Here is a 16,674-nt window from a genome sequence, read left to right as displayed (position 1 = left end):
TAAAAATCAGACAAACTGAACATTTGAGGGTATGTGCACACGTTGCGGATTTGACGCTGCGGATCTGCAGCAGTTTTCCATGCATTGTACAGTACCGTGTAAACCTATGCGGCTTTGTATTTTCCGCAGCATGTCAATTCTTTGTGCGGATTTCGCAGCGTTTTACACCTGTTCCTTAATAGGAATCCGCAGGTGTTAAAACGCAGGTGAAATCCGCACAAAAAGCGCTGGAAATCCGCGGGTAATCCGCAGGTAAAATGCAGTGCATTTTACCTGCGGATTTTTCAAAAACGGTGCGGAAAAATCCGCACATGAATCGTGTGCACATACCCTTACAGTGGTCTTTTATTGTTTGCCAGAGCTGTACATCACATGACGGACACTATTGACTTATATAATATATTTTTTGTTGTCTTTTTAATCTGTGCACAATATTTCCATATGTATGAGAACATTTCTGTTTATATCCAAAGGCAAAAGCAGAAAAATTCAATGCATAAATTGACATTCTGAAGATTTCCACTTTGCATTTTTCCCTGCCTGTTTAGATGAAATTTGGTAAAATCTCATCTCTACTTTGCTGCTGCAATACAGCCTAATGGAAAATCTGTAGCATATCCATCCATATATATATATATATATATATATATATATATATATATATATATATATATATATATATATATATATATATATACACATACAGTATATATGTAATAAATGCTGACATATGTACTGGCATGACATTTAGCCATAGTCTGTGCACAGTTACGATATCTCGTCTGCAAATGTTGCATCCTTGCAATGCAAAGAGTGAAATCTACATTGGAAAATGCAGCGAAATACGATGCAGCAGATACATCACATGGGGCCGTTCCCTTCGTATTGATAAATGAAGATCTTGATAATAGCTGTGAACTGATAAATGTAAATTACGAAGTTGCATCATTTTTATTTATAAAGTGACAACTCCTATATTACTCACTAATGTATTATTCATAATCGCTTTTATTTCACATTAATCATTCATTGCGTGTCTATAATAAATAACTACTTCTGGGCTTGATATAATTATTATTATTATTACCGTATTTTATCAATTTTTACACGCACACTGCGGACTGTTAATATTGCCGCGGTCACATAGAGCTCTCCCTCGTATGTATGTCTTGTTGTTGTGCAGCCATATTCTTTTCCAATTATCCCAAGCTCCCTAATCTCCTCCCAGGCTCCTAATGATGAAGTCAGTAATAGGATTGGGGGTATTAATTTGGGACAGTAATGCCAGCTGCATGGCTTATGGGTGAGGGGTGACCTTGTGGGCTGGCCAGCCTGTGCTGGCTTTGATCTGATCTCTAGGGAACGTGAGTTGGCTTTTCCCGGAGTGGCGTAGTCCCTCTGTGGGACGCCGATCATCCCCTGGGCATTTCTGGGACACAATGGCAGGGGCACTGGATGCAGTGCTGGCTAGAGCCAAGGATGTGTGCAAGAGGAATGGCCTGCTTATCCTTTCGGTGCTTTCTGTAATCGTTGGATGCCTCTTGGGATTTTTCCTTCGGACGAGACGTCTTTCTGAGCAGGTCAGTATTATGCAATGTGAGGAATGGCTTGCCTACATTGTGTGTTTGGAGGGGATTACAAAATGGCAAACACAATAGCAGCAGAATACTGACGTTCACTAGATTAAAATGGACAAACGGACTGTTACGTGTGCATATAGTGACCCAAAAAGGGACATTGCCACCAGAAAGGACTGTGTACATATGTGCGCTGTACTTATAGGACAACTTCTAATCCAATGGTTAACATATGTGCTCCTCGTCATCCTCTACTTTTCATTATTTCGAATCTCCATGTAATGTATCTACATCTGTATTTTTCATATTCCCCTCCCCGAAGCGGGAACATCCCAATTGTTGTGATCAAAATGGCTGGGTCTTATCACTTAGGGTGGAGCTTGAAGACATGATGACAGAACGGGGAAAAATACAGATTTCAGAAATGTGTTTTATTTTAAGGCAGGAATCTTTTAAAGTAATCCCTTGTAAGACCAATTGCAGATTTCATTTTTATTTCCCCCAAAAAAATGTTTCTTTCTTTTACAATTTTATGTCAAGGTAACAATTTTCAATCAATTTTCAATTTTGCAAGAATTTTAACTGGATCTTTCTTTTTCACTTTGCGTTTTTGCAATTTTTCATCCACAGTTTTTTCATCTTGTCACATAATGGTCACACATGGTAAGGCCATAGGAGATATCAAATATGTATATAATGAGGGATATACTATCGCTACACTGCCAAAAATGCTGCACAGCTGTCCTCCGCGCACATCAGCTCAAGGAGATTGGCCCACATATTGCATTACTGAGCGCTTATGACCTTCTGCGGATCTTGATAGTTATCAAGATATTGTGCGGCTCTCAGTTTAATCATTACGTTGGGTCAAAATACAACACAACAGATTTTGGGACAACCTGGGAGTGTCTTATTGCGTACGGTCATGTTCAATATATTGTTAGAGCTATAGTTGGGTACAATGGTGGTGTATGTATTCAAAAAAAATCTGGGTCTTAAAAATGTGAAAATCATTTGTCCGTTTTGTATAATCGTTAGATGGGTCGGCGGAATAAGGTCATCCATGGCCATCATTAGAGCGTGAGATGTCCGACCCCTCTGCACCACCAACAAGATCTCATAAATCACTTAACCAAATTAAGGCCGTCACGTGAAAACAAATGTGTGAACGGTTTCTCCTCTAGGGTTGTTCTCACCTGACCCTGATGGACCTCTCTTTGTCTTATGTTGTACAGGAGATTAGTTACTTTCAGTTTCCTGGAGAACTTCTTATGCGGATGCTGAAGATGCTCATCCTACCCCTTGTGGTATCGAGGTAAAATAAAATATTGTTGCGTCTCCTTGGTTTTTTGGTTCATATTGAATTCTTTTCACTACAGTTTTTTTTTTGCGTTGATTAATATTTTATTTTTTTTGCCAGATGGTTTGAAATTGTAAGATGTAATATTATAAAAGATTTGGGACACAATAGCATTGGTGTCTCAATGGTGAGTGTCACCGCTACTATGGTACCCCATAACTGTGGTGTCCGGGATCATCTCGCACCATCCAAAAGTACCAGTATCGGATTCAACCAGTGCTAATTGGTGGCGCGGGCACTTTACGCAGATCTGAAGCCCTGTGGAGAACATGTATATCACAGAGTTCCTTCATTCCTAACCTTGAGGGATGGGTGGATTTATGAGTGGCTATTGGGTTGGCTATGGCATATGGTACATCCAAATAATGGGCTTGATTTGGATGACTCAGTATTTTGGGGGAATGTGCTCATCGGACAGCACACTGTTCCATTAATAACCAGCATGCCCCTGCACATCAATAATTTTTCACATATGTTGATAAAAAAAAATCGCAGCATGCACCAGTCTGTTCCAGAGGAAGTCAATGACGGGCATCTCCCAAAATTCTTGGGCTCCATGTTCAGCGTCCCTTGCAATGAACAGTGAGATCGGGTGTATGCTCCACGGCTTCATTGTTGCACTGCCCGTGCCCAAGGAGTTTGAATCTTATTGCTCACTTATAAAATTAATTATATGGTAATACAAAAAGGGGCTTGTTCGAAAGTATATAAAGGGTTCAGTAACGATATAGGGGTGATTTGGGGTGGCTATGGAAGCTGAATGGTTCCCTTTAACTAAAGGTTATCAGTAACTTATTTCTTTCATTTAAAATGTGTCCATAGGCTTTTAAATCTAAATGTTTAAATCAATTATAGGGAATCTGTCAGGAAGTTCAAGACCCCAAAAGACATATTTGGACATGCCAGACTTGGAAATGTACATCCATCAGCAACTTTATATCTTCTACGTGTTTCTGTATTCCCAAAAAATATCATTTCAATTCCTATGTGTAAATGAGGTGTCAAGTGCTCTGGCCATGAAAGAGCACTTAAAAGGTCGCTGCCTCTAGGGCTTGTCCCCCCCCCCCCAGCATCAGCTTCTTTAGCTTGATTGATAGATCACTGCCTGTGTGATGTCCGGCACCAGGTGAGGAAATCAGACACTGAGGTATTAGATCAAGCTAAAGAGGGTGATGCTCGGCAGGAAAACAAGTTATGGTGGCTGTGGCTTGTTTAGTGCTCAGTCAGTCCCAGAGCACTTAACACCTCATTTGCATAGAAACTAAAAAGCTAATTTTTCAGGAATGTAGAAACAGATAGAAAATATAAAGGTGTTGATGGATTTACATTTCCACGACCTGTATGTTATATATCCATTTTTTGTCATGAGGGTGTCGAGGGCAGTTGACTTTACTCACAAATTCCCTTTAAATGCATTTTCAGGGTGTACATATAAATACGCTGTGCTTAGAACAGATCATTAATTTTGATCCATAATGGCCAATCCCAGGAGACAGCTGATCCGCAGAATGAATCTTCGCGTCCTCTTCAATGCTTATATAGGCGACATAGTGGTTTATAGACCCCCCCCACCAAAATATTAGTGGCCATCAATATTGAAGCCCCTTTAATATCAGGCAGTCCATTAATGTGTAATGCTTAATTTCCCCTGTGGTGGCGCTGCAGGGAAATATAACACAGCCAGGTTTCCCCATAGACTTCTACAGGGAGATACTTTGATAATAAAGTTTATTGTTAGATAACCCTTCTAAGGGTCCGTGAAATATGGCCCGTGCTCGGATCACAATACCGTGACGTGCTGGTCAGGCCGGGTACGTATTGTTTGAATGAAGACTGTCATATAGACAAAAAAAAAACATTTTTTTTGCTGTGTTTCTAGCCTTATAGCGTCCAAATTTATTTTTTCAAGTATTGATCTCCAACCATTTTACTATGGCTTTTTTCTACACTCTCGTAACCCCAACCCCAAAGAGTAGAGTACAGAAGCAAGGTGACGTTTTGCTGCCCTCTAATCATTGTGATCCTTTTTTTAATTTATTTTTTGCTTATGACTGTATAATGGGTGACCGTGTATACAATGAAGTCTGTAACTGGCACATTGGAAACATGGACATCTGGAGACTCAGAGGGGGAGAAGGATAAAGACTAAGGCTCATTTTAACCTATATATTTATAACGGTAATTACATACACCAATCCAGTACAACATGAAGATATTAACCCATAAGGCAGATTAATAATATCATGGCGGTATTGCAGGAGCAGCTGGTCTACACTATACAGTAATATTATCATGCAATTCGACAGGTTTCATCACAAAATATAGGATACCGCCATGTAGCGGAAAGTGATAGAAAGATGCATCTTCATATTTTATTTATAATCCCAAAGGTCTAGATACTATAAAGCTGCTGGTGTACGGACTATAGAGAAAGTGGAAACTCCATTTGCAGACACGTGTTTTTTGTGTTTGCCCCTCATCAGTGCAAAGCAGGAGATGTGATTTGGCTAGGTAAGAGGGCTCTGACGGGGGGTCTGAGAGGTAACATTTCTCCTTGTAGGGAGCGGAAAATCAGCGTTGGGTGACTTATAAGACATGCAATGCTCCCTTGGGTATTTATATATCCAAGTACATGGCTGCAAGTGTAGTTTCTGGATTGTCAGATACAAGGCCCTTTAATGGTTCACTATTGACTTTTAGGATTGCTACTGTGAAAAGAGGGCACTACAGTTTCCATTCTCTTTCTTTCCAATGTGGTTATTTGCATATTTAAATTCCCCAGAGAACATTGCATGATCTGTAAGTCTCAATATCGCAACTTAGCTTTTACGCACCTGTTGCCGGTATCTCGGCTCTGCTTCCTTCCCCTGGGTCCGCTGCCCTCTGTTATGTTCCACATTGGGTTTAGCAAGCTGTCCAGCATGGTTACCGATATCTTGGCTCTGCTTCCTTCCCTTGGGTCCGCTGTCCTCTGTTGTGTTCCACATTGGGTTTAGCAAGCTGTCCGACGTAATTACCGGTATCTCGGCTCCGCTTCCTTCCCCGGGGTCCGCTGCCCTCTGTTGTGTTCCACATTGGGTTTAGCAAGCTGTCTGGTGTGGGTCAATCACATCATCTCCCTAGGCCTATGGAAGGGCCACTAAAATGGATTACGACTCTAGTGTCTGTGTTTGGTGTGCTCCAACTCATTGTTCCTGCCATCCTTGCTTTGCTCCACTAAACCTGTACTACTGGTCCTGTGTTTCCTGCATGTGTCAAGTCCTTACTCCTCACGTGCCTTCTTGCCTGCTGCACCGAGCCTCGGGATCCGTGTGCCCACCTGGACCTCAGGCTTAGTGAATCCACCTGATATAGTGAAGCCTAATATTGGTGCTCTCCATAAGGAGAAACTTTACTCCTTAGACTATATTATATGCAAACTAAAAAAAAAATATTTTGTGAAAAATAATTTCTTACAATGAAATCCTACGGTCGGTATATGCCACTGTATTATACAGTTTCATACATTTAAGACTTGTTCGAAGTTTTTTGCAGAGAAATACTCTTAATAAACCTCATCAAAGAAAAGCTTCAGAGACTAAAGGTCCCAATATACAGTACAGACCAAAATTTTGGACACACCTTCTAATTTAAAGATTTTTCTGTATTTTCATGATTATGAAAATTGTAAGTTCACACTGAAGGCATCAAAACTATGAATTAACACATGTGGAATTATATACTTAACAAAAAAGTGTGAAACAACTGAAATTATGTCTTATATTCTAGGTTCTTCAAAGTAGCCACCTTTTGCTTTGATGACTGCTTTGCACACTCTTGGCATCCTCTTGATGAGCTTCAAGAGGTAGTCACCGGGAATGGTCTTCCAACAATCTTGAAGGAGTTCCCAGAGATGCTTAGCACTTGTTGGCCCTTTTGCCCTCACTCTGCGGTCCAGCTCACCCCAAACCATCTCGATTGGGTTCAGGTCTGGTGACTGTGGAGGCCAGGTCATCTGGTGTAGCACCCCATCACTCTCCTTCTTGGTCAAATAGCCCTTACACAGCCTGGAGGTGTGTTTGGGGTCATTGTCCTGTTGAAAAAGAAATGATGGTCCAACTAAACGCAAACCGGATGGAATAGCATGCCGCTGCAAGATGCTGTGGTAGACATGCTGGTTCAGTATGCCTTCAATTTTGAATAAATCCCCAAAAGTGTCACCAGCAAAGCACCCCCACACCATCACACTTCCTTCTCCATGCTTCACGGTGGGAACCAGGCATGTAGAGTCCATCCATTCACCTTTTCTGCGTCGCACAAAGACATGGAGGTTGGAACCAAAGATCTCAAATTTGGACTCATCAGACCAAAGCACAGATTTCCACTGGTCTAATGTCTATTCCTTGTGTTCTTTAGCCCAAACAAGTCTCTTCTGCTTGTTGCCTGTCCTTAGCAGTGGTTTCCTAGCAGCTATTTTACCATGAAGGCCTGCTGCACAAAGTCTCGTCTTAACAGTTGTAGAGATGTGTCTGCTGCTAGAACTCTGTGTGGCATTGACCTGGTCTCTAATCTGAGCTGCTGTTAACCTGCGATTTCTGAGGCTGGTGACTCGGATAAACTTATCCTCAGAAGCAGAGGTGACTCTTGGTCTTCCTTTCCTGGGGCGATCCTCATGTGAGCCAGTTTCTTTGTAGCGATTGATGGTTTTTGCCACTGCACTTGGGGACACTTTCAAAGTTTTCCCAATTTTTCGGACTGACTGACCTTCATTTCTTAAAGTAATGATGGCCACTCATTTTTCTTTACTTAGCTGTTTTTTTCTTGCCATAATACAAATTCTAACAGTCTATTCAGTAGGACTATCAGCTGTGTATCCACCAGACTTCTGCACAACACAACTGATGGTCCCAACCCCATTTATAAGGCAAGAAATCCCACTTATTAAACCTGACAGGGCACACCTGTGAAGTGAAAACCATTCCCGGTGACTACCTCTTGAAGCTCATCAAGAGAATGCCAAGAGAGTGCAAAGCAGTCATCAAAGCAAAAGGTGGCTACTTTGAAGAACCTAGAATATAAGACATAATTTCAGTTGTTTCACACTTTTTTGTTAAGTATATAATTCCACATGTGTTAATTCATAGTCTTGATGCCTTCAGTGTGAATGTACAATTTTCATACTCATGAAAATACAGAAAAATCTTTAAATGAGAAGGTGTGTCCAAACTTTTGGTCTGTACTGTACATTAGATACAAGTTGTCCAAAGCTGCCTATTTCTGTGGGACCGCCTGACCATCCAATGTGTATGGGGGCTTCCTAACTCTCCACCAAAGCTTGATGATATCGGGGGACAGAAGGTTTAATGACTTGGAATTTCAACATTATTATTATTATTATTTATTTATTTATATAGCACCATTAATTCCATGGTGCTGTACATGAGACGGGGTTACATCAAAATACAAATATCACTTACAACATACTAACAATGACAGACTGGTACAGAGGGGCGAGGACCCTGCCTTGCGGGCTTACATTCTACAGGATGGTGGGGAAGGAGACAGTAGGTCGGGGGTAGCAGTAGCTCCGATGGTGTTGAGGTGGCCGTGTGGTCATTACAGGCTGTAGGCTTCTTCGAAGAGGTGGGTTTTCAGGTTTCTTTTGAAGGATCCAAATGTGGTGGATAACCAGACGTGTTGGGGCACAGAATTCCAGAGGATGGGGGATATTCGGGAGAAGTCTTGGAGGCGATTGGGTGAGGAGCGAATAAGCGTGGAGGAGAGAAGAAGTTCTTGGGAGGACCGGATTTTGATCCTTTTGTTTTCGGAACAGATAAGCCACCATCAGAGGTAAAAAAATGTTTAGTGCGTGCCCGGGCCGTAAGCTCGTATACGTGGAGTTCAGGAGAGATAACCGTCATTCAGATGACATCTATCACATGGGTTTGTCCAGCTTTAGACACCGAAGTAATTCAGAAGTTGCAGAATAGGATATTAAACTACTTTATTCACAATTTCCAGAATTTATTTGTATTATTTCGGAAAAATATGGAAACAAACTTGAGCGCCAGCAGAGGGCAGCAGAATAGGGTCGTAAACCACTGTAGTATGTAAAATCCGAAAACTGAGTAAATGCTCCCATGTTTTCGTAACTATGTGAAATGGCAGAAGCCACGACCGGCGTGACGTGTACAATATATAAAGGGATCCTGAATGCAGACCGAGGACAATGATATACGTTTGTCACCAAAATTGTAGCTTTGCGCCTACAGAAACCTAGAACTACAGAATAGTCTATTGTTTAACCCCGCATTGAAAATTGACATCTGCACATTTCGCCGTACATGTATGCAACTGTGCCTGCACGATCATAAGGTCAAGGAGAGGTAATGGAGGGCTGATCTGTCAGAGCTGCTCCTACGCAGGCTGAACCAGCGCGCCAAAGCGTTACAGGAATGCCCATTCATTGAATGACTACTACGTAACGCTGCTTTAATAATCCGGGCAATGTGTGGCCGGCCGAGGCTCTCTCCAGCCGATTGGTGGGAAATTAGGCAGAAAGACGTAAAAGAAAGTTTGTCTTCATGAAACAACTGGTTTAAAGGGTTAAAAATGTAATCATTAATTAGCAATTCAGTTATTAAAAAAGCATATTCTCTAGTGCTTTCTTTATCCTTGTACTTTTTACTTCACATTGATGAAATACAGTATGATTATGGGACTTGGGAAGTTGGAAGCCTGAATTCATTTTTTGGCCTCGTTCACACGCTCAGTATTTGGTCAGTATTTGACATCAGTGTTTGTAAGCCAAAATCAAGAATGGAACAATCAGAGGAAACATAGAATAGAAAGATTGACACCTGTTCTTTGTTTTGGAGACACTCCTGGTTTTGGAATACAAATACTGATCAAAAATACTGATGTGTGAATGAGGCCTTATGGGTATAGATGCAGGGCCGGATCCAGCTTTATGAAGGCCCTTGGGAAATCTAATTCCCAGTGGGCCTCTCTTTGCCTTAAATTTGTTCTACAAATTTCATTAACATGAAATTCTCACCAGATATCAGTAACAACCCATCCAAATCATACCAGGCAGAGAAATGAAACCATAGATATACATAAATTAAGTTATGTGAAATAATAAGAAATTACATAGGGAAAAAATATTGAACACGCTTATTGAAATACTTATTTAATACTTCATACAAAAGCGTTTGTGGGTGATGATGGTTTAAAAAGCCTCTTGTATGGAGAAACTAGTCACAGGCATTGCTCAGGTGTGATTTTTGGCTCATTCTCCCACACAAACACTCTTGACATCCTGAAGGTCCCGTAGGCTTCTTCTATGAACTCTGAGCTTTAGTTCCTTCCATTTTCTGTAGGATTCAGACGCGGTGATCGGCTCGGCCATTTTAGCAGTTTTATTTTCTTTCTCGGAAACTAATTGAGTTTCCTTGTCAGTGTGTTTGGGATCATTCTCTTGCTGAAATGTCCTCCCCCGTTTCATATTCATATCTTGGTAGATGACAGCAGATTTTTATCAAGAATGTCTCAGTACATTCATCCTTCCTTCAATTATATGAAGTTTGTCAGTGCAGTATGCTGAAAAACAGCCCCACACCATGATGTTCCCACCTCCAAACTTCACTGTTGGTATGTTGTTTTTGGGATGATATGCAGTGCCTTTTGGCCTCCAAACATGGTACATATTATGGCATTCAAAGAGTTCAATTTTGGTCTCATCTGACCAGACTGTATTATCCCAGTATTTCACAGGTTTGTCAAAATGTTGTTGAGCTTTAGACACTCTTAAACATGCTTTCTCTTCAGCAATGGAGTCTTTTGTGGTGAGGCATACAGACCATGGAGGTTGAGTGCATTACTTTTTAGTTTTTTGGTTTTTTTTACACAATTGTACCTGCTGATCCCAGGTCTATCTGTAGCTTTCCAAACGTGGTCCTTAGATTTTGGACAACTCTTCCCATAATTCTTTTCACTCTTCTGTCTGAAATCTTGCGGGGACCAACTGGTCATGGCCTGGGAATCACTCCGAACAGGAGCCACCTGTAGGAAACCTAGCCTTGACCTTGATTGGGTGACTGAACTGTCACTAACTACGCTGACAGCTCAGCACGCCCAAGCCTCAGATAGGACTACTGAACTGTCTATCATGATACTGACAGCTCAGCACGCCACTGCCCCCGATTGGACGGCTGAACTGCCATTCACACTGAGTGGAGGAATTGTGACATAACCAATGCCATCAGTATGGTTTGCAACAATAAGCTTGTGAAAGTCTTGAGACACCTGACTGATTTTACCAAACATGAGATGTTCCTTGTGTGGCACCTTGGTAATGAGATGCCTTTTATAGGCCATCATTTGAACCAGCTGATATTATTTTTCACTAAGTGGCAGGGCTGTAGATTTCAGCTGGTGTCAGGACTTTCCATGGCTTTTTTGCTCCTGTCTTTCGTGTGTTCAATACTTTTCCTTGTGTCATTTGCCATTATTACACATAACGTAATTTATGAACCTCTATGGTTTGATTTCTTTGCCTGTGTGGAGTGGATGGGTTGTCACCAACATCTTGTGAGAAATTCATGTCAATTGTACATTTAGAAATGTATTTTCATTTAAAATTGGTGAGTGTGTGTGTATACATGTGTGTATACATATATATATATATATATATATATATATATATATATATATATATATATATATATACACCGTGTATATATATGTATATATATACTGTATATATATAATTTGTGATTTATTCTTTTCTTAATATTTTAATTGTTCTTCACACTTTTTAGGGTCCCCCTAGGGTACTTGAAACCACTGATCACTTGATTATTTATACGATACACTACAATACTGCAATATAGCAATGTATTGTAAAATTACCAATCTCCTATGAAGACAACCCACAAGCATGTACAAACATGGCAGAAACTGAGGCCATCAGTTGTCACCCGGCTTGACAACGCTATTGGCACCCCGCAGTCATGTCTCAGGGAGGTAGCTGCGTGTTGGAAGGGATACCTCCCTGTCCATCTGCAACCCCTGGCAGTTGTTGCAAGTGGAAATTTGGACTGTGTGGGCCCCCAAGTATAGTGGGTCCCATTACTTACTCAGGTTCATCAGGTGTTGACACTTGTCCTGTAATACACGGCAGGTTTAGTTTGGATGATGGTGTACTCTATAAGCTGCCGGGTGTTGCTTAGCAACCAGTGTCAGTGGCAGCCATGACTTCAGGAGGGCCTTGTAAATGTCAGCACTTGTATAATTACTTTGGAGCGGGAAGGGGAAGCTAGCAGGCATTTCGTAGCCTCCCGTGTAGAGGGATAAATGTGTGTCCTCTTTGTTATATAATATTAATACATCATATACTGTGATGTAACCAGAACCATGTGTGCGTATGTGCCAGAGAACCTGAAAGATGGATGCTATGAGATGGTGACGAGGAGATGGATGCTGCTTATCTTCCCCACAAGTAAGAATTATGACTCCGGCATTGGAGAATATTACCACAGTGACATCATCCCTATTTTTCATTTAATTTATTTTTTTTAGTCTGAGCTGGACACAGTTGTAACGACCCCTCAGCTGTGACAATTTTTAGGGCTTTTTCAGGCTTTGAATATAAACACAAAAAAAAACATTTGTCCACTGACAGCAGAGATCTAGAAAATGGTCTAGAAAATGTTGAACTTTTGTCCTCTTTTGAAAACAATCTTCTTTTCTTACTTGTATGCATTTTGGGCTAAAAATATTTTTTGCGCAATTGGATTTCATTAAAATTTTTGCACCATTTGCCTTCTGTATCTTTTTGACAGTTAGAGTGATCAATGAGTGGAACAGGCTGCTACGAGAGGTGGTGAGTTCTCCTTCAATGGAAGTCTTCAAACAGAGGCTGGACAGACATCTGTCTGAGATGATTTAGTGAATCCTACTTTGAGCAGGGGGTTGGACCAGATGACCCAGGAGGTCCCTTCCAACTCTACCATTCTATGATCCCTTGTGTTGCACTGTCTATTGCACAATGGGGGAACTGAGAATCTGTCAATGACTTGTTGGTTCTGAGGGTCCGACAGGAGACTTTGTACTCTTTTGTCTGTCTTTTTGTGAGCTACTCTCAGCTGATTTATAGACCACATTAAAGTTGAGCCTGGAAAATTAAAATGGTGCAACATTTTTAATGAAACCCAAGTTCAAAAATAAATGCATGCATTGTCAAAAATGGGGGGCCTGACGCCTTTTAAAAAAAATAAAAAATTTAAATAATTTAAAAAAATGTGGGGACCCCTCTATTCTTGATAACCAGCCTTGTTGAAGCTGACAGCTGAGGGTTGCAGCCCCCAGTTGTCAGTTTTACCTGGCTGGTTATTAAAAATACAAGGGAACCCCCAACATTTTTTAATTTTTTGATAGCACAGGCAGTGGCTGGTGAATACTCCCTTCAGCCGCCGCCTGCCTCACTTTTATTAGCGGCAGCATGTGTAGGCTGATGGAAGTAGTAGTCTCATCAGCTACCACCATAGTCGGGAAAAGCTGCCGATGCATACTCTAGGCCAGGGATGTCAAACCCAAATACAAAGTCAGTCAAAATTTAAAGCGTGGACAAAGTCGTGGGCCAGCCTTGACATTTCTTTAAAAAATTCAACAATTGAGGACGTTTTTCCTTATCAAATGTAACGATTAACTTTTTCATAAGGAAACAAACTTGAAGTGGCTGTCCCATGAACAAAGTGCATTTCATTTAATAGATCTTAGAACAAAATGTTGGATATAGTATGTTATATAAGAGCAGTAAAAAGCATATGACCTAAAGGGCCTAATTTAAATATCTAATAACAAAGGATACAAAATCTTGAATAATGCAGATAATAAAGTATGATGCCAACAAACTTGCCACCCAAACACAGTAAGATATCCCCCCGACAAAGAATGTTGACCTCATCACAACCCTCCATACAGCATACAGTATAATGGGCCCTACATAGTCCTCCATACAGTATAATTGGCCCCTCACAGTCCACTATAATGGGGCCCTGCATTGCCTTCCATACAGTATACTGGCCAGTATAATGTGCCCACTTAGTGCTCCATACAGTATAATAGGCCCACCATTAAAAAAATAAATACTCACCTTGCCCGATCCCCACTTTAGTGTTGTGCCTATTATACTGTATGGAGCACTAAGTGGGCACATTATACTGTATGGAGCACTATGTGGTGCTATTATACTGTTATAATGACCCCACATAATGCTCCATACAGTATAATGTGTCCACTTAGTGCTCTAAACATTATAATAGGCCCAACATTAAAAAAAATAAATACACACCTTGCCAGATCCCCACTTTAATGTTGGGCCTATTATACTGTATGGAGCACTATGTAGGGCTATTATACTGTTATAATGGCCCCATAAAATTCTCCATACAGTATAATGTTCCCTCTTAGTGCTCCATACAGAATAATAGGCCCAACATTAAAAAAAAATATATATATTCACCTTGCTGGATCCCCTGCTGCTCTGGCCTCTTTGGAGCGCCCGCCAGGCCCGTGGTGACACTTGGTACTGGGCCGGTTCTTAAGGGGGACGTGTCATGCTGATTAAAGGGATCACTGGGGCTGATGGTGTCGCAGCAGAATTGGTATAGCTCCCCACAGGTAGAGCTTAGCCCCAGGACTACCGGTGTAATTGGTGAGGGTTGATAGACGGTGAGATGCAGAATGGAAGGTACAGGAAATAATTGGAGGACACAGGGATTGCAGTTTCCTTTACCTTTTGCTGGTGAATTGCAGGTGTAGTCTGGGGTACAGGTTACAGGTGTTAATGGAGTCGGTGCAGCCTGAAAACAATTCAGAATCCCCCTAGCCAGGTGGATTTGGAGGCCTTCCTTACTGTGCTGTTTTCAAGGTTCCTGATGCTTTATGCTCTATTCAAGTCCTTCCCTCTCTCTCTCTGTCCTTTAAGTGGAACCCTACCCGCATGGCAGACAGCTCAAGCCTTTTCCAGGTGCCACTCTCTCGCAGTGACTCCGGGCTCTAGTTTGCTGCTGTGCCTTCATGTCTCAGTTGTGGCCAGGAGACCTGCAATCTCCTGCTCTCCAGATTCAGTTGCAGGGCCTACAGTCCCCACACAACTTCGGACTCCGGTGTCCGGCCTTTTGTGCTCAGTCCTGGAGTGAGCTCAATCGCAGCTCCACTCCCAGGCTTTCCCTTCTTGCCTCCTCTCCCTTCACTGTCTGCTTCCTCACTCTCCATCCCTCAGACTGAGACTAACTAACTCCTCCTCCAGACCAGAACTTATAGGGCAGGTACCCTGAAACTGGGTTTAGAGCTGCCCCTTCTGGTCTGGAGTCAGGAAAATGTTGCATGCCAGTGTTACCTGCCAAGGGGATTCCTTCTTGCTTCCAGGCATGGCATCACCCCCTGTGAGGGAGGTAATGCCACTGGGGTGCCACATCTTCATGGTGTTGTCAGATCCTCTGTGCATCTCGGTACAGCGGGTGCGTTGAAAATGACGTAGTCTCACCCGGTGCGTTGAAACGTCAGACGAAAATGGGGACTGATGGGATTGGGATTGTCAGCTGACGCTCCCTCCTCCATCATTGCTCTAAACTGTATCATCATCTAGAATGCCTAAATAGTTGAGAGTGCAATGGGGACCCACCCAGCGTCGCGTTCCAATGTACTCACCCACGGGCCAGAGTTTGACATATGTGCTCTAATCTAAGTGCACAGATGTCGTATACAAGCCTTATTAGGGTACCGTCACACAGTGGCATTTTTATCGCTACGACGGCACGATTCGTGACGTTCTAGCGATATCGTTACGATCTCGCAGTGTCTGACACGCTACTGCGATCAGGCACCCAGCTGAGAATCGTACGTCGTAGCAGATCGTTTGAAACTTTCTTTCGTCGCTGGATCTCCCGCTGTCATCGCTGGATCGTTGTGTGTGACAGCGATCCAGCGATGCGTTCGCTTGTAACCAGGGTAAACATCGAGTAACTAAGCGCAGGGCCGCGCTTAGTAACCCGATGTTTACCGTGGTTACCAGCGTAAAAGTAAAAAAAAAAAAACAGTACATACTCACCATCTGATGTCCGTCAGGTCCCTTGCCGTCTGCTTTCCGCTCTGACTGTCTGCCGGCCGGAAAGTGAGAGCAGATCACAGCGGTGACGTCGCCGCTGCGCTCTGCTCTCACTGTACGGCCGGATCTCAGTCAGAGCAGGAAGCAGACGGCAAGGGACCTGACGGACATCAGAAGGCGAGTATGTACTGTTTGTTTTTTTTTACTTTTACGCTGGTAACCACGGTAAACATCGGGTTACTAAGCGCGGCCCTGCGCTTAGTAACCCGATGTTTACCCTGGTTACCTGGGGACTTCGGCATCGCTCCAGCGCCGTGATTGCAACGTGTGACCGCAGTCTACGACGCTGGAGCGATAATCATACGACGCTGCGATGTCACGAATCGTGCCGTCGTAGCGATGTAAATGGTACTGTGTGACGGTACCCTTACTGTCTCTTTATTATTGCATTCAGCTTCTGTCTTGCTCCATGGCTTAGTCGACTGATACCTGTAGTTCTAATCCTGGTTTTGACCATACATCCTTATCACAGACCATCTGTTCTCTTGGTGATGTTCCGTGATTCCTTTGTTGACCATGATACTGCTTCCCCAGGCCACCTGCCCCCAATCAATGGCTGATTGACAAAGTCCGTTCCTCCTTCT

At 42.3% G+C, this 16,674-nt stretch overlaps 1 protein-coding gene across 3 annotated transcripts in view; it reads left to right on the top strand.

Moving 5' to 3' along the window:
* The first annotated feature begins 1,402 nt into the window (after positions 1-1,402).
* Positions 1,403-16,674, top strand: part of SLC1A7 (solute carrier family 1 member 7) — a 66,683-nt gene continuing 51,411 nt past the window's right edge. For 2 of the 3 annotated variants that reach the window (XM_077277753.1, XM_077277752.1), the window contains exons 1-2: positions 1,403-1,580; positions 2,813-2,892. In XM_077277753.1, coding sequence (XP_077133868.1) covers positions 1,440-1,580; positions 2,813-2,892 — 221 coding nt within the window. In that variant the 5' untranslated portion in view covers positions 1,403-1,439. Of the gene's footprint in view, positions 1,581-2,812; positions 2,893-12,228; positions 12,419-16,674 lie in introns of those variants that run through there. The other variant, XM_077277754.1, reaches the window with a different exon arrangement.

This window comes from Ranitomeya variabilis, chromosome 8, assembly GCF_051348905.1.
Source record: "Ranitomeya variabilis isolate aRanVar5 chromosome 8, aRanVar5.hap1, whole genome shotgun sequence".
NCBI classification, from domain to species: Eukaryota; Metazoa; Chordata; class Amphibia; order Anura; family Dendrobatidae; genus Ranitomeya; species Ranitomeya variabilis.
This window is presented reverse-complemented; position numbering and strand designations above follow the sequence as displayed.